We start from the raw sequence: 23,848 nt of genomic DNA, 5'->3' as shown, positions 1-23,848 counted from the left end.
TCTAACATATAGGGAATGTGCTGGAGATTGCAATTCACCAAAGTTTGCAATGTGACCACTGTTTATAACATTTTGAGGTACCCCCACAGCCAGAAGTTGCAAGGGTTAAATTGCATCCTGTCAAAATGGGTCTTTAGCAGCTGCTTTGCTGGTATTGCAATGTGCATCTTGATAGAAGTTCTATCCACACACTGATGCTGTGGAAGTGCTGAAATGATGTGGTTGAACAAAATATTATACTGCTGGCCAAGTACAGCATCATCTACTTGCACTTTTTTTCCTTTTGCAAAAGAAAATTCAATTGCTTCAGGAGTATCCATGCAAATTTTCAAGTCATTCTGATCAATACTCATTGTATAGTTTTGGAATCAACACTTAAATTATAATCACCCTGTATATAGCTGATTATTTTTCATAAATCTGTTACTACTATACAGTAGAACCTTGATTAACTGGGCTTAACAGTGTGTGAGAAAGTATAAAAGAAACAACTATATTGAATATTAAGACTGGGAGATATACAGTAGATGTGCTACTTCTTATGGGAAAGAAAATGAAAATGTATGTGAGGTAATGTTCCTAATGTAACTACTAGTACACTAGTCTTTGTCCTTTAAGGACAGCTGGTGTCTTTATTGGATTATAGGACTATCTGTGTGCCCCTAGCATGATGGTGTCACTACTGTTGCTGCTTCTTTGTGAAGGGAAAAAGAAACCTGTGAGATAATATACCACTACATTTAGATGTGTGATGCAATCCTTATTCATGAATTTGCTTAAGATATAGAGCATCAGAATGTAGACAAAGGTTAGAAAATGTTGTAAGAATGAGAAATTTTGGCTCTCGTATATATAACTTTAAATAACTAAGATACTTCATATGAAAAAAATATATATATTCTGGCCACTTTTATGAGACTTTTTGAAAAAAAACCACTTATAAAATCTTATGTCATTTAAAGATATACCATCAGAATGTACCCCAAGGATATAAAATGGGGTAAAAATGAAACATTTTGGCTAATAATGAACCAATATGATATTTTTCACTGAAAAAAATTATATTTAGGCAACTGTTATTTGATTTTTTGAAAAAAACTACTTGGTTTAAATCAACGTGGTTTGGAGACAGGGTTGGTTTTCCAACCCTGTTCTTTTGGAGAAAAAAATTTAATTTTTTTGAGTCTATTAAAAAATTTGTTAATAAAAATTCATTAGTCTCTGAAATGTCAGAAAAAAATGGTTATTGGGTAGTCTGTAGCTTTTGAATTAATCACAGGAGCTAAAAATTGACTTTTAAAGCAATGGCTATATTACATGAAATTAAATGAAGGTATGGAATTTTTTTTTGAGAAGTCAGAAATGATCTTTTACCAACATCAGCTTTTGATGACCCTTTGCATTTCTGTAAGGTGTAACAATGTTCAGTAGTTATGGTATCAACACAGGTAACTACTCCATTTACATAGGTCCACTACCATCACACACAGTTGAAATGATCTTCCTAGTCTGAAGTAGCCGACTTTGAGAGTCCACCTATTAACTCCACTATTGCTTTAACATTCCTTTCTTTTTCAGCGGACACATGGCTCTAACCTGTGCTTAGCAATACACAAATAGATGCGTGATTCAGACATCAAAAAATTAAATTTTACTCCTCTAAATTTCGTTGAGTGAAAATAATCTTTGTAATTTTAGGTAATTTTTTCAATAGTTGTTTCTCACCAATGAAATAAAAATACCCCTCTTTATACAAAAATACCCCTAAAATTTTGGATAGGAGTGAAATTACTCTTCAAAATTATATTTTTGGATAACATTGGCTCCAACTGATCATATATACATATTTTGTACTGTTTCCAAAAACACCAAACCATGGAGTACTGCCACATCTTGGATTCTTCTAAACGAAACCCCAGAACTCTTCTCCAATTCCCCACTCCCCATCTTGTCTGTTATCACCACAAAATCTGTGAATCGCAACAGTACCTAATTGTCCGGGGGGGGGGGGAATATATTGTAAAAATTTTATATGCTTGTTAAATTTTTTTTCTTTTTGACTCAAAATAAAGTGTTTTGGACTTTTCTACAAAGTTGGGCTGGAAGAGATTTCGCAACGGGATAAGTCCAGCGGCGAAATTCTGGTGCTCATTCATTCATGTCACATCTTGGATTCCTTGTCACCTATTTGTGTTTTTGCCAGCTCTATGTTTCGATTGAACTCTCATGTGTATGTGTTTGTATATATAGATTTTTTGAATGAATTTTTAATTGATCAACCCTTGAAAAGTCACTGTAAACAGTAATTCATAAAAGTGAGTGTAAGGACATTTTATAAAATTAGAATAATTTTATAAATATTATATATGTATTTTATAATATAATAATTATTACTCAAGTTTAAATTTTTTTAGTGAAATGTTTTAGAATTTTTTTTGTCTATATAAAAAACAAATAAGCAGCCTTTCTGTTCACAGTTCAAAACCAATAAACACAATGAGAAAAAATTAACATCTTACTTGAACAGGTATCAATGACTGTCTGTATAACAAGAATGGTTTTGCCAGTAACATCCATGGAATACACAACATTGCTATGACAACTAGAAAGCCTTGAAATCCGGGCTGTAAAACAATGATAAAAAAATTTTAAAAATTTTAAAAATATTAATAAAATTTAACAAATACTAATTAAACCTTTAGTAATACAATTTAAACAATGCCCAATTTAGTGATATTATTGATTTAAGGACAACATTGAAGTGTATGGACAAAACTTCATTGAGATATAAAGTGCTCATTTCCTGAATTCATTATTTACTCAATTCACCAATAAACTTGTATATCTTTTCACAGAAATTTTGAACAGTTTTAAAGCACAAACTTTATGAACAAAGTGGAAAAAAAGGCATGCCCACCCAAAACTTTACATGTATTGTTTTGTTTGCATATTGAATACTTTTTAAAACATGAGATTTCTGTTCTGTTTCGCATCACTTTATCCTACATCAACTGTAGCTATATCTGTCTAATTTTAAGTTCATTTTTTTAAATTCTCATCTCATGGATCTAAAAATTTTATTTCATCAATTTCATTGCATTGGGATTCTTCATTGGTTTACAATGAGCATTTCTTTTTCCTAATCTCACTTTCCTTGTCTTGTTACTTTTGAAGGGTTTTGTATGATATAAAAATATGTATATATACAAACTCAACTTACTTGACCAGCATAAATGTTCTTTAAATAGCATGGTTCACTTGGGTAATTAAAGAGAAACATATTGATTAGCATTATGAGCAAACTTGGAGCACATCCTGATGATGTTGCATCATAATTGGTCCATTTGGAAAATATCAAGATGACCAAGTAACCAAATATACAAACCAAGAAAGTAATCTGAGGAATGAATTCACAATAAATATTCAAAGGCTTCTTGAAATATCTGAAAAATAAAAAGATATTTTATAATTACATACATATACCAATTTTCTAAATTTTGTAACATACCTAAGTTCCAATGAAATATATACATTGTCGTGTTTCTATATGGCCGTATAGTTTCTGCTTTTTTCAATTAAAAATTTATTACAGAATAATATATTTTCAATGTAGTGCAAATTAACTAAAATGTAAGTTCCAGTAAAAATTGTGTTTAGTCGAAGAGAGAATGTTATATAAAGACACTACTGTATATACATTTGTTTCAAAATATTAGACGAGCACTAAAAATTTGCTGACACAGTTCATATTAGAAAGCCCAATTTTACATTATGGCTAAAATATACATTTTAGTATTCCCCAAGGATTTTTTTGAACATATCGATGATAAAAACATTTGTGCATTGGATGTGATCCAAAATTCCAACAGAGTTTATCTTTTGTTTCATAAAATTAGAATATCAGAAGAGTTTGCAAAATGAATATGTGCATTCCTTTCCTGTAATAAAAAAAATCAATCATAGTTGGTAACTGTATTATTCCATTGGAGTAAAGAAACTGGGGTTGCACGGGAGGCATATTCCTTGGCGAAGTCAGACTTCCCGCCTTCCTCAAGCTTTTTTAATAATCATTTTTTTAACAAGAGTTAATGTTTTATGCTTTTGATTTGACTGTAATATAACATTGCACACACAAGAGAAACAACAGAGGAGCAGAAAAGATACTACCACAAATTGTGGAGACTGAGAATCAACCATGAAATAAGAGGGAAAACAAGAAATTTATAACAAAAATAGAATTAATACACTAATTTTGGTTAGGAATCTCATCAGTGAAAGTTAGGGACTATATACTTAGTGCTTTTGCACAATAAAATGTGCTTTTCAATCACTTTTCTTTCCAAATATCAGTTTCAGCATTAACATCCAGAAAATTCAATTTCTCAGTATATTTCAGACCGAAAAAATACCATCTCTTCATACAAAATGTGCTTTATTTCTGGTTTTAAATAAAGCCATGAATAACACAAATCTACATTTTCTCCACCCTTCATGCATTACAAGGAATGTGTTGCCAATTATGAAGATAGAGCGCCAAGTTATGGATACCATGCTCTTGTTATTCAACTCACCACATATGGGATGGGGCATGCTTCAAAAAAAATAGGAGGAAAAACAACAGGATAAGCAGTCTAGTTAATCATGTCTATGATTCTTGTCAACCCTGCTTTTTTGTTATCTAGCCTGCCTTTCGGCAAAATTAGGCCAGATAGTTGAGAGTCTACCATACTTTTCCATAGTGCTTGGAATATCATTACACAGGAGTTTCACTGTATAATATTTTAGAATTAGTTATTAAAATCAACCTGTGATTCCATAAGCTGAGTACAACCCCAAAGACCATTTGAGAAACACCAAGTATAACAGACACTTTCATTTTGTAGGAGTTCAAGAACAAAATTTTGTTGAATGACACCTGCCATGCCTGAAATAAAAATATCAAGAATAAGATTACATATCAAATTAATTATCATGACAAAAAATTTGATCATAATTCGTTAGATACAAAAATGTTCATCAAGCATACTGGATCAACTCCAAATGGATAGGGCACTCCAAAGTAGTCAGTATTATTTGTTGGATTAAGTTGATATGCTTCTGCCAATCCTTTTTCCGACCTTGAATGAAAGAATTAATATATGTGATTCCATGCTTTGTTATGTAACTCTCATTATTTCACACAGTGCTGAAAAATGATGAAGCCATTAAAAAGTTCTATTATTTTTATAAACCTAATGCTGCATAATTGTGGTGAGGGGTAATTTAATAAACAAAAAAGTTGAATACAAAAAAAAACCCATTTCTAATTAACAAAAACTGAGTACCATTTTAAACTTTTCAAGTGCTTTTTAAAATTTTCCTGATCTGCATTATAACTGCTACATTTGAAATTGTAAAGCCTTCACAAATAACTGCCTTATTTTTAACAAAAAAAAATTTCTCAGATTGTGAGCTGTGATAACTGCTCCCCTCCAACAAGAACATTTAATACAGCCATTGCCTTTATTTCCCTCACTTTGGAAATTTCAGAAATTATAAAAAAAGCAATTGGTGAGGTGGTAGATGAGAATAATTTATTGTCAGATAATCAGCATTGGTTTAGAAAGGGGAAGTCACGTGTAACCAACCTCCTTTGCTTCTATGATCATGTGACTGAGGCTTTGGGTAAGAATAAAAATGTTGTTGTTTACCTTGATTTTCAGAAGGCATTTGATCGGGTCCAACATGGTCAACTCTTGAAGCTTTTACACGAAATTGGGATTAGGAGCAACTTGCTGAATTAAATAGAATTGAGGTTAAGAGATAGGTCACAATGGGTTATGGTGAATGGGGAACTCTCTGATTGGGCAGGTGTCAAAAGTAGAGTCCCTCAGGGGAGTGTCTTTGGCCCCATACTTTTCTAATTTTTTATCGATAAACTTGATCAGGGTATCTATCGATGGGACTGCTGACAAATTCGCAGATGACATGAAGCTAATGGGGAACATGAAGCTAAGCGTTAAGGAGTTGCTCTAGACCAACTTAAACAGGAGTGCAGCATGGGCAAATGAATGGAGCCTGTCTTTTAGCATTGACAAGTGCATGGTTGCTCATTGTGGTTCAAAAAATCTGTTTCACTTACAAGTTAAATGGTATTATTCCAGATGCAACTATGATCACCGATCTGGGTATTCTTATTGATGAGCGGCTTAGGCTTTCTGAACATTATTCAGAGTTGGTCAAAAGATCAAATATAATACTCAGTTTTATTCTGAAAAAGGTCTCTTTGTGCTCTCATAAAGTGACCATTCTACTTTTCCTGGGCTTAGTTTGTCCTTAGTATGCTGTCAGGTTTTGGAGACCATACCTACAGAGAAACATAGACTTGGTTGAGGGGTGCAGAGAAGAGCTATGCATCCTCTTGATGGCACACAGGCTTAAATTTTGAAGAAAGACCTGATCTTTTGAAAATGTTTACATTGGAAGAGCCCAGGTGTTAGGGAGATATGATTGAAGTGTTTAAAAGGTTGAACGGGTTGGATAAAATGGACCACAAGTTATTAATACATCGTCAATCAACTGCTTCGACAAGGGGACACCAGTATTGATTGGTAAGTGACGATTCTAGATTGTGGTGTCACAGGGAGTTTTTCCCTAATAGGGTTGTGGATAAATGGAATAGCTTACCTCTGTAGGTCGTGAAATCTAACACAATTGACACATTTAAAAAGAAATATGATAAACATATTGGGATAAATTAAGAAGCTATCCATACTTAGATAAGACGACCATAATTTTTATGGGCGGTATATATATTTATATTTTATCATAATTATTGGTTTTTTTTATTGATCTTATTGGGTTGCTGTATTTTTTATATAGTTTAGACATATATTCGACATCCTTATTTTTTATGGGCATCTTTTTTCAGCCACCTCGTTGGGCATTTTGCCTGTTGTAGCCTTTGTATTTGTATCTATGATACAAAAACACCTACCGTAACGTGTATGGCTTTCTAAGACGCTCCTCTTATTGAACATTGAACAAGAGCTGCCTCCACCCAGTGGAAATTGACTGATTGTAGGGAGGGATGAAAAACATGTTTTACTGCAAAAACAACTTCAACATGTTTTTTATAAGCCAAGATATTTCAGGGTGGCTGAAATAAAGCAGATGAAGTTTGACGAGATATATCGAGATTGCCGCTGAAAGGGTTAAACAAGTTTGTAACATGAAAAATTAGGGAAAATTTAGAAGTATTATATGACCATTATTTGCCAAGTAACAGAACTTGCTCCCTCTTAAGAAAATTTGAATATACTGAAATAATGATTTGAATATGCAGTGAAACCTTGATATAATGATAAATCCCTCTACAACAATATTTTTTCAAAACTTCTTTGGAAATGTCTGTAGTCTAATGTTCTACATATATGTTGCCATCTGGTGGCCTATGTCATTCCCGAGCTATTAGTTGATTGCTGCCGCTATGTACGGAGCTTTCCAACATAAATATACATATGCTCCAAGGAAGAAATATTCTATCTGTTTCCATAGCTTAGTTGGAAGCTAAAGCACTCGTCTGGCAAACGAGAGACAAGGTTCAAGCCCCCGTGGGGAAGAGATGAATTTTCTTCCTTTTAATCAACATCTCAAAAATATTACCAGTCTTTCGAGGAATCTTGTATCAAGGGACACCTGTTTGTATTTAAAAATCTTCCAAAAACTGTAACTCACATTTTTTTGGCCTGCTGGTCTACATTGCTTTTTTCTGACATGATGACTAATGCAGGAAAATACAGTAAAATGAAATAACGAAGAATACATTCCCACCAACTCAAATAAAAATTGATTTAACAAAATTTTAGACACTGTACATCACTCACAGCTTAACTGTGGGATACCAGCAGGAGCCGAACACATTGAGGGCTTTAGAAAACACATCGTTGTAAATTAGGCCAGTATACACGGAAAATCCTCCCATGAGTAGTATAATATAGCGTCCATTAAAAAATGTAAGCCATATCTGCAATCAAAAAGAAAAATTTCATTTTAAAATAAAATTTTAATACAATGCAAGTCATGTATAATGATACCCTTTCTAATGAAAATCACCTATAAAATGATATCACTCTTTAGTTCTGCCACACTTCCCATAGTGTCGATATATTCTGTCTATGATAAATCCTATATAAGGATTACTTTACTTCAAGGCAATCCATATTTTGTTACCAACATCCTACCCTCACTCCTATAAAACATAATTTTACATGATCTGTGCTTTAGCAACAGCTCACAGAAAACATAATTTTATGTAATCCAGAAATAATTTCTTAACATTTGGACTATGGATATATACACTGCTGGCCACCCAAATTGCAACACCAAGAAAGACAAGAGATATCGCAACAATATTTATTTTGTAGATAACATGTTGACCAAGCATCAAATGATTAAATTTATAGACTTCTGTGAAGTGTGGTTCCTGCCAAAATCAGTAGCCAGAGTAGCCGCCATTGTTGGAGATCACCGCTGCCACACGCCTCGGCATTGATTCAAAGAGACTTTGGATGTGTTCTTGGGGTACAGCAGACCAAGCAGCTTCCACGCGTTGCCAAAGTTGATCTGGTGTGGCAGCTGGGGATGTAATCTGGGTCAATCGTTTAGCAACCATGGACCACATGTTTTCTATCGGCGAAAGATCCGGAGAGCAAGCTGGCCAGGGAAGCAATTCAATCTGGCGATTGACGAAGAACCTTTGGACAATGCGTGCCACGTGTGGTCGCGCATTATCCTGTTGAAATATGGCTGTGGGCAAGCCCTGAAGGTAAGGAAGGACAACTGGTTCCAACACCTCGGAGATGTAGCGCTGGCTTTTTAAAGTACCGGCAGTGCGTACTAGAGGAGTGCGAGAGTGATATCCAATACTGCCCCATACCATAATACCCGGTGCAGGACCAGTGTGGCGGTGCATAACGCAGCTGTTCAGCATCCTCTCTCCACGGTATCTCCAGACTCGAATCCTACCATCGTGGTGTTGCAGACAGAAGCGTGACTCGTCAGTAAAGACAATTTCATTCCATTGTGCCGTCCACATCCTTCTTTCATCGCACCATTGGCAGCGGAGACGTCTGTGGTTCTGCGTCAAGGGTAGACGAAGCAATGGACGTCTTGCGGACAGACCACTCTGCTGTAAACGGCGTCGAATGGTACGTGCAGACACTGGATGATGTGGTACAGACTGAATGTGCTGTGCTATGGTTCGTGATGTGGCTGAGCGATCCGTCACTGCCATACGCCTGTCATCATGTGAAGTGGTGCACTGAGGTGGATGCGATCGAACACGTCGGTCCGTCGTACCCTCCTGCATCCAACGATCACATATCCGCATTACAGTTGTTTGGTTTCGTCCAACAGGACTACCGATTGCCCTGAAAGATAATACACAATCTCGGTAGGCCACTATCCTTCCTCTGTCGAACTCGGATACTTGATCAAAAGATGATCGCTGTTTTCTACGAGGCATAATTGATCGTTTTTTTGAAAAAACCACAAGAAAAACACAATTGCCGTACTTCAAATCGTCGAAATCTCCAAGCCTTAAATAGCGCTTTGAAGTGGCGCCACAGGCGCGCGTGATGTGCGTCTGCGCTGAAATTCTAATCATTTGCATATCTCATCTCCGCTAATGCATGTTGTAAATTTCATATTATTTGCATGCTTCCTTCAGGGTGTTGCATTTACGGTGGCCAGCAGTGTATTTGCATCAGGGGCCCTGCAATTGATATATACATTTGCGCCATCAAATCCACACCCCCATAGCTAAAATACTATTCTTGGACTTAAAATTTTCAGTTTCAGAATGAAGAAAGCATCTTCATTGCCCACAGAGTGTAAAAAACTTTTTCTTGGATAGCCACCCAGGGGTTATGCACAGGAAATTACAGTACATCTTAGATTATCTTCAAAGATAAAGAGTGAGCTCAAATGTCAAAGCTAGACTAAGTAAAATTTTCTAATTTATGTCGCATGATAGTTTTATATCTATAACATATCAATCCACTTGTGAGATACAAAAAAATCATTAATGCAGAACCAAAAGGCAATCATAAATTTTTGTAATTCCACTAAACCTCAGTACAATAATTATTTTTTCACTTGAATAAGTACATACACTGACAAAACACTAAATCTATAATAACGTTTCGTATGTGGTTTAATCAAGTTAAAATACTCCTATAACAAGATTCAATCTGGAAAAATATTATGAGAATAAAAAAGTTTCCTATTGTTGCCTCAATGGTTTTCCCACATTGAAGAACCTGATCATATTAGAGCATGGGTTTTATTCAATTCTGGGAACTTCAGCAATAATTATCAACTCTTCAACTATAACTGTTTGAAACAAAAAGTATAAATACTGAAAGTAAAGGAATTCAAACAAAATCACTTGAATGATACATTCAGTCTGACCTCATTATCTGACTTCTCAGAAGCTAAGCCTTTTTCTTTCAATACCATCCAAGCAGCAAATAAAGCCATAAGTATTCCATGGCCTGCATCTCCAAACATCACAGCAAATAAAAATGGAAATGTAATTATTGTGAAGACAGCTGAAAAGGCAAAAGTATTCTGTGTGAATCAAACAAAAGTAAATTTGAACTGAAAACTATGTGCATAGACAAATTTACATTAAAAAATTATGAAAACATACATAAATCGTTTGAATAAAAATTCATTTCATAATTAAACTATTCAATAACTAAAACAGCATTTGACAAATCAAAAAATTAACTCTGCTGCCGGACTAATCCCATTGCAGAGATCTCTTCCAGCCCAGCTTTGTGGTAGCGTCTGAGTTATATATGCTAAAAAATGCTAAAATGTACACTGAAATTAATATATATATATATATATATAAAGGTTTTCAACAGCTGGCTGATGCAAAGATGTATTTAGGAAAGAGAAAATTCAACTGCCCTTGTGGGGAATCGAACGCACATCCTTTCACTTTCCGGATAAATACCCTAGACCACTAGACTACAAAGCCAACTAATATCTTGATGGTTCTTTGGAGCTCATGTGCACTGAACGAGACCATACATGTGTTATATCGAACCACTGGAAGAATATATATATGTAATTATCTAGATTAACCCAGGCTCCTAGTGGTCCAATATACATTTAGAATAAAACGATGACTCATGAAAAGAAAGAATCAGTTAAATTTCAATAGCATTTAATATTTAATCAAATGATCATATGAAAAGAACGAGTTATAATTACACAAAATAAAAGTCAATTAGAAAAATCCATTTCCACGATATCAAATTCTGCATAATACATAAACAAAATACTGTATGTTCAATTATAATAATTTTAACTTGATGTTGGAATATCTCTCTTTTAATCACTCTTTATGCCTAATTTTGCCATCTGCCCCCTGTTAATTCCTCCTAATTTAGGTTTTTACTAAACGTCTATAATTTACTAAAATTGTGGTAAGAATTTCTTTCCTACCTTTTCCTCCATCCCTTTTCATCACGGATGATCGCCGCTCCTGATGCTAATCGTTGAAATGTGTGTAAACAAAATTCTAACTACATTTTTTTCCAACTTGATTTCTAGCTTGCACTAATCAATCTGCTTTAATTTTTCAAAGATTCCAAAAAGTAAAGTTTTGAGGGGGTACCAACCCCCTATTTCTAATTGGTAGTCCGGCTTCAAAGAAAGATCCTTCCATTGGGTGATGAGGATTACGTAGGTACAAATAGTATTAAATTGACATCATTGGTCAAGGTTCACCCCCTACGATCTTTCGAAGCATATGGGAGGAATATGTTTTCTGTGGGGGGGGGGGGGAGAAGTTGTACAAAAAAGAAGGAAAAGAAAAGTAGAGAGGAAGCAAGAAAGTCAGAAATAAAGTCAATTGCCTGCAGGTGGCAATACAATGGTCAATAGGCTTCAGTATATAGGGGAGAGAGAGAGAAAAGAAGAATACGAAGCGGCTATTACGCAAACTTTGAAGGGGCCCTTTAAGTAAGTGGCCATAAAATTAAGGAGTGTTGATGGAGGCGAAAGAGCATGTTTTTTACAATTTAAATGGCTCAAGTCCCCTTTTCTCTTATTATTATATTATATTGGGCTGGAAATTGGACCTCTCCCGCTTCATCTGATAGCGATGGCTATTGACGCCATAGCACATGGACGGTCTGAACTAACTCCGGCGAAAGTTCACAATTGCAAGGCCTCACAGCAAGGGCAGTTGAATTTTCTCTCTTTCCTAAATATATCTTTGCATCAGCCAGCTGTTAAAAACCTTCATACGGATAGCTGAGAGTGACATCTTCAGATAATTCGCCATCTGGTGTCAGTGTCAGCAATTTTGAACTTTTTAAGCAAGGTTTTCCCATACATAAACCAACTAAAATGGCAATAATAAAGTTTAACTTCATAGTAATAAATTAGTCCTTTGCAAGACAATTAATGGATTAATATTAATATGCCTTTAAAAATGTTTTTTGTGATATGCCTTGCATATTGAATAATCATTTTTTTTTTTATGATGAAGCCTTTTCTTTACCATAATATTGACCATAAACTCAGTTTAGTGAGAGGTTTGTGTAACTTCAAACACGATTATACGGGTAACTCTGGAAGTAGGCTATTTTACATGCTAGACATTCAGAAAAGAACCACCCCTCTGACAATCTAAACAACACCATCTATAGATGGTGGAAGGCCTCCGCGCGAAGCTCGTGACATCACTGAAGAAAGTCATCTCACCTATAGCCATTGGATGTACTACAAAAAAAGGTAAAGTTGGCGCATACATTAGCCTGCTATATTTAATGATTATAGGTGAGATTACCTCTTCACTGATGGCACAAGCTTTGTTTAGAGGCCTTCTGCTATAGATGCTCCTGCTTCAGTAGTATGAAAAAAACTTGGATATTAATTCAATTTTTTTGGTCATAGATGATTTTGGTTTGCTACCAACAAACCGTAGATGAAACATTGAGAATTGCTTGGGTCACTTCATTAACAGAATGTATTCACAAAAACTATTTCCACATGGTTAGGCCTAAATAGAGAAAAATTCATTATAAATAAAAATCACACTGACCTGGATTCACTTCTCGATAATTAGCTACTCCATATGCATCCACAATGTTCTGAAAACCTTGAGTAAACTTATTAGTTCGGTTGAATGTAGGAGGAATTTCTCTTGTTTCCATACGGTTCAAAATTGATGGCACACTTCCACCACTTATTTCCTATATGCATAGATATTGACATTATTTAACCTGTGTTTAAATGAATTACACTATGGAAAATATAGTCATAGTGGTGTCCTTATAAAAAAAGGACTGATAAGGACTAACTAGGACATACAACACCACCTAGTGTTAGGTATGGGGAACTCATGGAGTTTCACCCCAGACATTGAGAAGGTAAGATGTCTGGATCTTCTGCTCCAGCTATATGAATTGCAAGTTTTCTTCATACTATGTGAATTAGCTGCCATGTATCTATCCAACTGGAATGAATACTTTTGTGTATGTTTTTAAATGTTGTAAGGTCTGTTACTTAGCCTGATGATATTTTTTTTAAAGAGACTGGCTCATATTCACTGCAAAGTTAAACCAACTTCAGCCAAACATCACTGTGCTGCTGACTGGGATCGAACCGGGTCTTTGGGAAGCTAAGCCATTATGATGCTTACAGGACCACACACTGGCTATTGTATCTAAACTGAATTTCATTAACCATAATTGATAACTGGTTGCAAAAATAGTTTATATAATCATCAATTCAATAAAAAAAGAAATACATAAGTTCTTCTCTGGTAATGAATTGATCTGTAACACCAAAGAATTAAAGGTTCAATACTATGGTATAATTTATACTATAAACTCATTCAAACAGCAATCACAGTACAGTCATACCTCGGTCAACAAAGATAATTTTTTCCAGAATCAGGTTCAATAGTTGAAATCTTTGTAAGCTGAAATGATCATTAACAGCCTCAAAACTGAACAAATTAAAATTCATATGGAGATAAGGTACTGAAGATCATTTTATTTTATATTATGTACACAACCATTACCAGCTACTAAAGCTGGTGTTGACACAACCCAGTCGAGCCCATTTGTGATTTGGTTAGCCTATTTCTGTCTCTGATACAAGCAGACAGAAAAGATAAGCTTGTAGAATGTCCAGAATGTTCAGTATGACGCCAAGAGTCTTGCACTGAAAGAATACGTGCTCTAAAGACATACAAAATGCATTGGAAAAAAAAGTATTTGCTGAATCTTTCATTTTGCACGAAATGGTTAAAAACTTTCAGAGAGAGAAGTGGAGGTACATCTGGAAAAAGATTACAAAATGGACACGAGTTAAACAGGCTAACAGTAATTCTGATGACGACTGGTGCAAAAATTCAGTTCATGACATGGTTGTTTGATATTAGTACGAGTATCCATGTACTAAAATGTTCTTTAGCAAAGGCAAAAAAAATCACTAAGAAAATCTTCGTTAGCCAAGGTATCACTGTATAAGAAACCATGGGTCAATAAAAAAATTCACGAATTAAATTGTACCTAATAAAACACTCTGAGAAAAATGTCTAAGTATCTCTTCAAATAAAATTATAATTGCACCAATGAATCTATACCTAGAAATCTCAAACTGAAGATTGTTCTTGCAGAGAACAAGTATTTTAAGACCAAATTTTTGGATATGCAACACTGCAAGGGAAAGGTAGTTTTAGTCCTATATAAAATTATCAACTGGTGGGGTACTAATAAAGTTCTGTCTTACAGATACAGATGTCAAAAAAATAGTAATAACTTTAGCACTCTAGAGTTCAAATTGATCTCTAAAAGTTCTAAAAATCTTGGTAACTACACAAAATTTATTAAGATCCTAGTAACCACTGTTTCCTCCAAGTTGTGCACTCGTGCACAGTGAAAATGCTCCCACACATTCAAAATCACAAAGTACAGCATAGGTAAATGTCTTAAATGTCTCATATTGCCATTCCATACACGGAAGAAACAAGTCTGGACACATGAAATAAAAATCACATGGAACGATGCTGATAACTACACAAAATTTCTAAACATTGTGGCAGCTGTACATGAATGAACACCAGAACTTGGTAGCTATACAAACTTTCGAACCACTACTTCAATGCAATCATGTTTCTTTTATCCAATTGAAATGTCTGATACAATCAATACTGTAAAGTCAACATAAAATACAAAGTGAAAATACAATAATATAAAACAGATCACAGTAATCCCTCACTTATGTCCCCTTGATTAGCATTGCCCTACATTTACAATCTCTGAAAGTTTGTTTGGATAGGTTAGTGCTTTGGATTATGGGCATATTTCTGGAACAAATTATGATCACACCACAAATCAAGAGGTACCACTTTCTATGTATATATTTATTTTTCTTGTTTCCCTCTCCCCCCCCCCCTCCACAGCCACATCATTAGACAATTTCCCTATTACAGCTTTAGATTTTGTATAACACAAATGGCAGGATCAGGTTCTGGATAATATTGGAAAGTCTGTCTGGTAGATGAAAAAGTAATTATCTTGCCAGTTGAGATTTTTTACAAATACCTAACCTAGATAATGCCAGAAAAACATACTTTAAATTAACTCCTACAGCCTGAACTTTACTGGAAATGCACATTTAGCACGTTTTGTGTTGTGTTTTCTCGAAATTTATATTCTACCATATACAATGGATCATTGAAATTGTGATTCATTGGATCACAGCAAATCCTGCAGATTATTAAATGTCCAGTTGTGGTCTTTGACAAACTGGAACCACTTGATCATGTTATCTGCAGACAGCAAAGATTTTAACAACAATCTTCAGCTTTCATATCCTGATGAATGTACTGAAAAATGAAGACAATTTCTAGTAGAGGTAGTATCAAACACTGAAAATATATGAATACCCAAATATCAGAACAACATACAGCTATTTTAAGGCAGATATAGCCCTCCTTCAGTAGGGAAAATGAAAAAAAATTTATAGCACAGACTGCTCCACTTTTTTCACCAAAGAAGGGACTGTAGTAGCCTCAAAACAGCTGTATGATGTTCTAATTCATATTCATTCAACACCACCGATCACAGTGCCATGGCTCAACTTCATTACAAGTGGGAATTAAGAAAATTCGAAAAGATCAATCGGATAGCTCTATTTCACAAGCAGCCAATCAGGTTATTACAGAAGACTTACATACTGAGCTCAGCTTTATTGTGGTCACAACGTTTGACTTCGACAGACGTATATTTTTCTTTTCACTGAGCAATGAAGGTGTCCTCATGAAGGTGTTCAATGAACCGACACACATACACTTTATAAATACTGTAGTTTCAGATGAAACAGAAATAGTGTTGCAAATCCTCAAGAATATCCCGACATTTTTGATCAGTCACACATGGGAACAGTCAATAGCTTTGAAGTGAACATCAAGCTCAGTGAGAATGCAGCACCTAAAATTGTGAAAGCACAGCCAGTTCCTTTTGCCTTGCGTGTTGCAGCAGACAAAGAAATTGACAGACTGGCACAAAACGAAACACTTGAGTAATATCCGTGTCCATGGTCCCCACATGGGCAGGGCTGACAGGGCACGGAACAATTATTATCACTTATTGAGATTTTTCACACTATAAACTAACTATAGAGGGACCCATGAAAAGCTGGTTTAGGTGCCCCCGCCAATGATAGACTAGGGGCCCTGCTACAGGATGTGGGAGCCATGTCCGTATCCAACATTTGAGGATGCTGCTGCAAAGTTGAATGGCCACGTAGACTTCAGTGTCATCGATCTGAAGGATACGTTTCTTCAATTCAAGGTCAACAAATGTTCACAGAAGTACCTAGTAATTACGACACATAAGGCTTATTACCATTACACCAGTATGCCGTTAGGAATATCATATGCTCCAATTATTTTCCAGGAGCTGATCCATCAGTTCCTTGTTGAAATAGAGGAATTAACCTGATAAAGGATGATATTGCTGTCGGCGGATCCAACAGAACACTTATCAAGACTCCGCAAAGGGTGAGATATTTTTTGACAGGTAGGCTTGAAGATGCAGCAGTCAAAATTGCAGCTGTTCAAATCACAAATAAAATTCTTGGGACACCGAATCAACAAAAACAATATTCTGCCAGATAGGAACAGAATATGAGCTCTCAATAAATTGCCTGCACCAACAAATGTTCCAGAACCAAGATCTTTTTTAGGTTCAGTGAACTACTACAGTAGATTTGTAAAGAACTTGCAAAAATGCTTTGTGAACCCCTATATGAACTTCTGCAAAAGCACAAAATTTGGAAATGGAGCAATGTTCATCAACAGTTCTTTGAAAAAATCCAAGAACAAATACCATCCGATATACGGCTAGTACAAAACCAATCATAATGTCTTATGATGCTTCAACCAGAGGTTTGGGAGCTGTGATCCAACATTGTATTGATGACAAGCTGAAAATGATTACTGTTGCTTCTAGAGCACTGTTTCTTAACCTTTTTCAGCTCATAGCCCCCGAAGGATCACATTTTTTTCTTGTGGCCCCCTGTCCTATCCAGGGGCCCCCTACCCTAATCCAAGAGTGAGATACTTTCTATTTTTTTTATTATGAATGAAATTTTAATAAATCGGACCAATCTCTAGAATCCTGGCTAGGCACGGATTCAAATGATGGATTATCTCTCCCATGATTCAAATTATATGGAAAATTATGGATCTGTGTATAATACGGGACGATCCAACGAACATGCACAATAAATCGACCCTCCCAACACATCAACCGTTGCTCTGGCAGCCCTCCATACTAAGCAGGTACTAGATTTGGTACTATGATTTTCACATGTAAGCTGTTCTTACATATGAAAATCATATAGTACCAGATCCCATATAGTGCAGTCCCTCTCCCTCCGTTATAGACATGAAGATCCGGGTCATGCCCACATAGACCCAAGGGTTAAGATGACCCTGGTTCTATGAACGGATCTGTGATGAATTCTGAAAGTAGTAATATTTTTTTCAACCATGTTTCACTTTTAAACCTTTTTTCTCTTCACAGCTCTCTGACTCTCTTCACCACCTGTCGTGGATCACCTTTCTTCTGATTTTCTCCCGTGGCCCCCCTAGAATGTCCCAGGACCGCAAGGGGGCCATATGGCCCCAGGTTGAGAACCACTGTTCTAGAGAACTCTCAACCAGGCCAAAAAGAACTATTCCAGCTTTGATCAAGAGGCCTTAGCTATTATGTTTGGACTGCTAAAGTTTTACAAGTACCTGATAGGCAATCAGGTACAAAATGACTACAAACCACTCGAACGCATTCTTAGCAATGATAAGGAAGTACCTCGTTTAGCTGCTTCAAGATTAACTAGATGGGTTATTACTCTGAGTTCTTTTGATTATGAAATCAAACATCTGCTTGGCAAAAAAAATGTGTGTTTCTGAGGCATTGTCTCGACTACCTTTGCCTGCAGAAAGCATCAGTGACTTTGAGAGTAGTACAGCTGTCTACAGAATTGTAAACCATACAATAAACAAGCTCTTTCTAACACAAAGAATTCTCAAATCCCTAAAGAAAAACATCCTGTTCCAAGCAAAGTTATTCTATATACTGAACAAGGATGGCCAAAGAACTAATTGGATGAGAACCTGTATCCATTTTATGAGAAACGACATGAACTGTCTTATGAACAAGGGATTTTAATGTTGAACAATCACATTGTAATACCAAACAAGTTGAAGAACTGTGGGAAATTCATGAAGGCCATGCTGGCATTGTTTCAATGAAATCAGAATCCAGAATGTCAGTATGGTGGCCATGCATTGACCGTGACATAGAACATGTGGCTAAAACATGTTTGGAATGTAACATAAACCATCCAAAAATTTGTGAATCGCTTCTATTGTCTATTGTTATGGAATAAACAGACCTTCGGGTCGAGTGCACAGACTTACCACAGCTGATATGATTGGATTTTCATCATTGACTCTCATTCTTGATGGCTAGAAGTATTCAAGCTAAAACAAGTTGCATCAGCTTGTGCAATTGAATGTTTCCGAAAGCTGTTCATTTCATATGGAATTAGTCGCATAATTGTGTCTGACTACTGACTACAATTCACATCATATGAATTCAAAGAGTTTTGTGACAGAAATGGAGTCAAACATGTCAGAACAACTCCATACTATTCCAGAAACAATGGTTTGGCAGAGCAAGTAATTCGCACTTTCAAGATAAGATTCAGAAAAACATCTAACAAGGAAAGGGTCGGAACATGTCATTCTCAAAAAGCTTTGAAAAAATTACTACTAATTCTACTTATTTAAATATGCACAAAAATATAAAAATATCTGGTGGAATTATTATGGGTCACTCAAAAAAAAATGTAGATATTAATATTTTGAACGAAAATAAAATTTAAAATCCCAAAATCTTACAACCCTAGAGTCTTAGAGTGATGTCAATCAAACAACATATGATTAGGTACAGCAGACAGAGAAAGAAAGAAAAAAGAGAAATGAAGTGGAACCTTGCTTATACATTGCTTGGTATACAGTTATACGACTTTCACGTTTATACAATGTTTGGCTTCCATCGCAATATGTTCCTATACAATTTAATGTTAAAATATATATATATAATTCATTTATTCGCCGCAAAACCTCAATTACTCGAAGTTTTCACTTTGACTCACACTGAATCTTTAGAAAAAACATCCATCGAACGAGCACAATTTTTGCATGCAGTGATAACGCATTGCTGTAACAGTTCTTCTTGCATACTGCCAACGCAATACCCATACATTTTAGGATGATTGCTGACATATATAAAAGTAGCCAGTGAGCTAGCTGATGGTAATTTAGAGTGGACTCCTCTCTTGAAGTGATTTTTTTATTGCTTATTTCTGAGAATACGCAGATGCAGTGAGTCCAAAAGAAACAGGTTTCAATTGTTTTTATGGCCATGTCCTTTCAGAATTTCCCTTCTCCCAATGAATGTTTTCAGCGTTATCTTCAAAGGGTAAGAAAGTCCACACATTGTAAGCATTTGGAGGGTACAGATCTGCTGATGAGAGAGACACATGGTACACATACGCAATAAGTTCTTTCGATCGTTTCCTGTGAAATTTGTTTAATTGTGGTGCTTTGCTTGCTGGCTGTGTCAAATTCTGCTGTTCATAATATTGACAAAACGAAAAGTCCTTTCTTTAAAAAAAAATAACTGGAAATATTAGAAGAATTCAACAAGAATCATGATGGAAAAGTTAAAATCATGACTAAAGTCAATCTTGCAAAACAGTTGAATATCCCCATAGCAACTTTGAAACCGATTACAAAGCAGAGAAACAAAATCAAAGCCCAAGCTGCTGGTTGCAAATCATCTACTACAAAAAAAATGACAGTCCAAGATGGTAAATTTTCCCAAGTCAAGAAGGTTTTGTTGCAATTTTTTACTTAATGTCCTACTGCAAAGGTAATGTTCCACTAAATTTGATTTCTTTAAGAGTGATTTGAAATACACAATTTACTCATTTTGTCCTCAAGTGTTACTGAAATATTTTTTTTATAAGAGAGTTGGGGATGCAATTAAAAACATTGAATTTATATTTTTTGGTAAGCCTTTGTTTGTGTGTGTGTGTGTGGAGAGGGGGAAGTCATTTTCTTCAACACTAGAACCGCTGAGTTGGTCAATTTGACCCAAATCAAACTTCGTTTTCATTTATCTCAAAAACTTACATGCAAATGATAAAAAAATTTTGTAACTTTTCATAAAATCGTATGAATATTAATTTGCGAAAATGTTATCTTCATTTCGTGTTTCAGAGCTATAAGCACTTATACCTAGAACCGTGGTTTGGGTCATTTTGACCCAACGTACTATTCTATAGGAAAAAAAGGGGGTGTAGAATTTTCTTGGATGTGGTTACCCTTTCTAAAATTATTTGTAAATGATGATAGTGAAGAATAAAGGTCTTTCAAGGTCAAGGCCAATTCATTATCAGAGCAGATTATCTTTTTTTTCAATGGAATGGCAAGTAGTGCTAAATATTTTTTTCCTTTGTAAACTTGAATACCTGGAATTCTGATGGGACTCAATAAAGATTTTGGGAGAATAAAAGCTTAACTCTAAAAAACCGTGTAGTTTAAAATTCTATAGGCAAACGATGTCACAGAAAAAGAATAAAATTCTGGATTGCATCAAATACGTTTTGCACGGATTTCCAAACTTTGGGGAGTATCAGCGTCCAACGAATCTCTCTTTCAGAGCACATAGTGATGCATCTGATCAAGCCATTTGAGAACAAGGGCAGAAATGCCTCAACCTACACCTCTTTTCACTTTGATCATGTATCTGTTCGTGAGCGATCAAAATATTTTAGTGTTGAATTATATCATTTTAGTCTAATGCAACAAATATCATACACACGTGTATAACTTTGACACAATAAAGACCTTACATACACACACATGCAACACTATCCAGTATACACCATTTGTTAGGAATTTCCCCAGAGATAACATTTACAAAATACAAGTATGGTTTAGTGTGTTGCAAGGAATTTTTCTCTAATAGAACTGTTAATAAATGAAATAGAATTTATTACCCCCGGGGGTAGTAAATTCTAACACAATAGACACATTTAAAAAGAAATATGATAAGGATGTTGGGGTAAATCGAGAAGCTATCCATACTTAGAATGAGACACCAATGAATACATCATGGGCATTGTATAATACACTGCTGGCCACCCAAATTGCAACACCAAGAAAGACAAGAGATATCGCAACAATATTTATTTTGTAGATAACATGTTGACCAAGCATCAAATGATTAAATTTATAGACTTCTGTGAAGTGTGGTTCCTGCCAAAATCAGTAGCCAGAGTAGCCGCTATTGTTGGAGATTACCGCTGCCACACGCCTCGGCATTGATTCAAAGAGACTTTGGATGTGTTCTTGGGGTACAGCAGACCAAGCAGCTTCCACGCGTTGCCAAAGTTGATCTGGTGTGGCAGCTGGGGATGTAATCTGGGTCAATCGTTGAGCAACCATGGACCACATGTTTTCTATCGGCGAAAGATCCGGAGAGCGAGCTGGCAAGGGAAGCAATTCAATCTGGCGATTGACGAAGAACCTTTGGACAATGCGTGCCACGTGTGGTCGCACATTATCCTGTTGAAATATGGCTGTGGGCAAGCCCTGAAGGTAAGGAAGGACAACTGGCTCCAACACCTCGGAGATGTAGCGCTGGTTTTTTAAAGTACCGGCAATGCGTACTAGAGGAGTGCGAGAGTGATATCCAATACTGCCCCATACCATAATACCCGGTGCAGGACCAGTGTGGCGGTGCATAACGCAGCTGTTCAGCATCCTCTCTCCACGGTATCTCCAGACTCGAATCCTACCATCGTGGTGTTGCAGACAGAAGCGTGACTCGTCAGTAAAGACAATTTCATTCCATTGTGCCGTCCACATCCTTCTTTCATCGCACCATTGGCGGCGGAGACGTCTGTGGTTCTGCGTCAAGGGTAGACGAAGCAATGGACGTCTTGCGGACAGACCACTCTGCTGTAAACGGCGTCGAATGGTACGTGCAGACACTGGATGATGTGGTACAGACTGAATGTGCTGTGCTATGGTTCGTGATGTGGCTGAGCGATCCGTCACTGCCATACGCCTGTCATCATGTGAAGTGGTGCACTGAGGTGGATGCGATCGAACACGTCGGTCCGTCGTACCCTCCTGCATCCAACGATCACATATCCGCATTACAGTTGTTTGGTTTCGTCCAACAGGACTACCGATTGCCCTGAAAGATAATACACAATCTCGGTAGGCCACTATCCTTCCTCTGTCGAACTCGGATACTTGATCAAAAGATGATCGCTGTTTTCTACGAGGCATAATTGATCGTTTTTTTGAAAAAACCACAAGAAAAACACAATTGCCGTACTTCAAATCGTCGAAATCTCCAAGCCTTAAATAGCGCTTTGAAGTGGCGCCACAGGCGCGCGTGATGTGCGTCTGCGCTGAAATTCTAATCATTTGCATATCTCATCTCCGCTAATGCATGTTGTAAATTTCATATTATTTGCATGCTTCCTTCAGGGTGTTGCATTTACGGTGGCCAGCAGTGTATTTTGTCTTGTATGTGTATACCGTTTATAATTTTTTGATTGCAATTTTAATTGGGTAGCTGTATTTTAATAATATATGACATATGCATCTTTTCTCAGCCACCTCGTTGGGCATTTTGCCAGTTGTGGCCTTGTATTTGTAATAGTAGTTGGATAGGGCACATCCAGCAACTCTCCTTTCAGGTCAATCATGAAGTAGACTATACCAACCATGTTTTTTTTTGTTTGAGACCTAGTTTTCTATTTAGCAGACCTCCAAACAAGATTCGTTAAACTTCCACAACAGCTGGTCTTGAACACTTCACAAGTTATACCACTAATGCAGATGTCACCACCTAGACCCATGGCAATCATTTCACACTTCCAAATCAATTAAATCACAAGTTTACTCATATTTTTCCCCATAATACAACAAGATTATACAAGCACCATAATAACCTCTGGTGGTAGCAATGAGATGTTATAGCTGATTACGAGATACTTAAAATAAATCAGATGCATATGTAACATGATTATCTAACATTCAATTATCCTATTCATCCCCTACTACAATGGAGTATGAAATTAAAGAATAATTGACAAAATTATGTATATCTGGAAAAACATATCCAGTAAAAAAAAATTTATCTTTATTTTTCTTATATTCATTTTTATGTTATTTCTA

The 23,848-nt window shown here is 36.0% G+C and overlaps 1 protein-coding gene across 5 annotated transcripts in view; it reads right to left on the bottom strand.

Moving 5' to 3' along the window:
* Positions 1–23,848, bottom strand: part of Vha100-1 (V-type ATPase subunit a family protein Vha100-1) — a 167,005-nt gene that overhangs the window by 27,743 nt on the left and 115,414 nt on the right. For all 5 annotated transcript variants that reach the window (XM_089253437.1, XM_089253436.1, XM_089253438.1 and 2 more), the window contains 7 exons: positions 13,106–13,256; positions 10,453–10,592; positions 7,866–8,005; positions 5,027–5,117; positions 4,806–4,924; positions 3,221–3,443; positions 2,520–2,624 (listed from right to left, as the gene is read on the bottom strand). In XM_089253437.1, the coding sequence (XP_089109563.1) occupies positions 2,520–2,624; positions 3,221–3,443; positions 4,806–4,924; positions 5,027–5,117; positions 7,866–8,005; positions 10,453–10,592; positions 13,106–13,256 (969 nt within the window). The remainder of the gene's footprint in view (positions 1–2,519; positions 2,625–3,220; positions 3,444–4,805; positions 4,925–5,026; positions 5,118–7,865; positions 8,006–10,452; positions 10,593–13,105; positions 13,257–23,848) is intronic.

The sequence above is a fragment of the Pholcus phalangioides genome, unplaced genomic scaffold (genome assembly GCF_987345545.1).
Source record: "Pholcus phalangioides strain wild (caught in Gottingen) unplaced genomic scaffold, Ppha-v1.0 ptg000039l_1, whole genome shotgun sequence".
Classification (NCBI taxonomy): domain Eukaryota; kingdom Metazoa; phylum Arthropoda; class Arachnida; order Araneae; family Pholcidae; genus Pholcus; species Pholcus phalangioides.
Note: the sequence above shows the minus strand (reverse complement) of the source record. Positions and strands in the feature narration are given on the sequence as shown.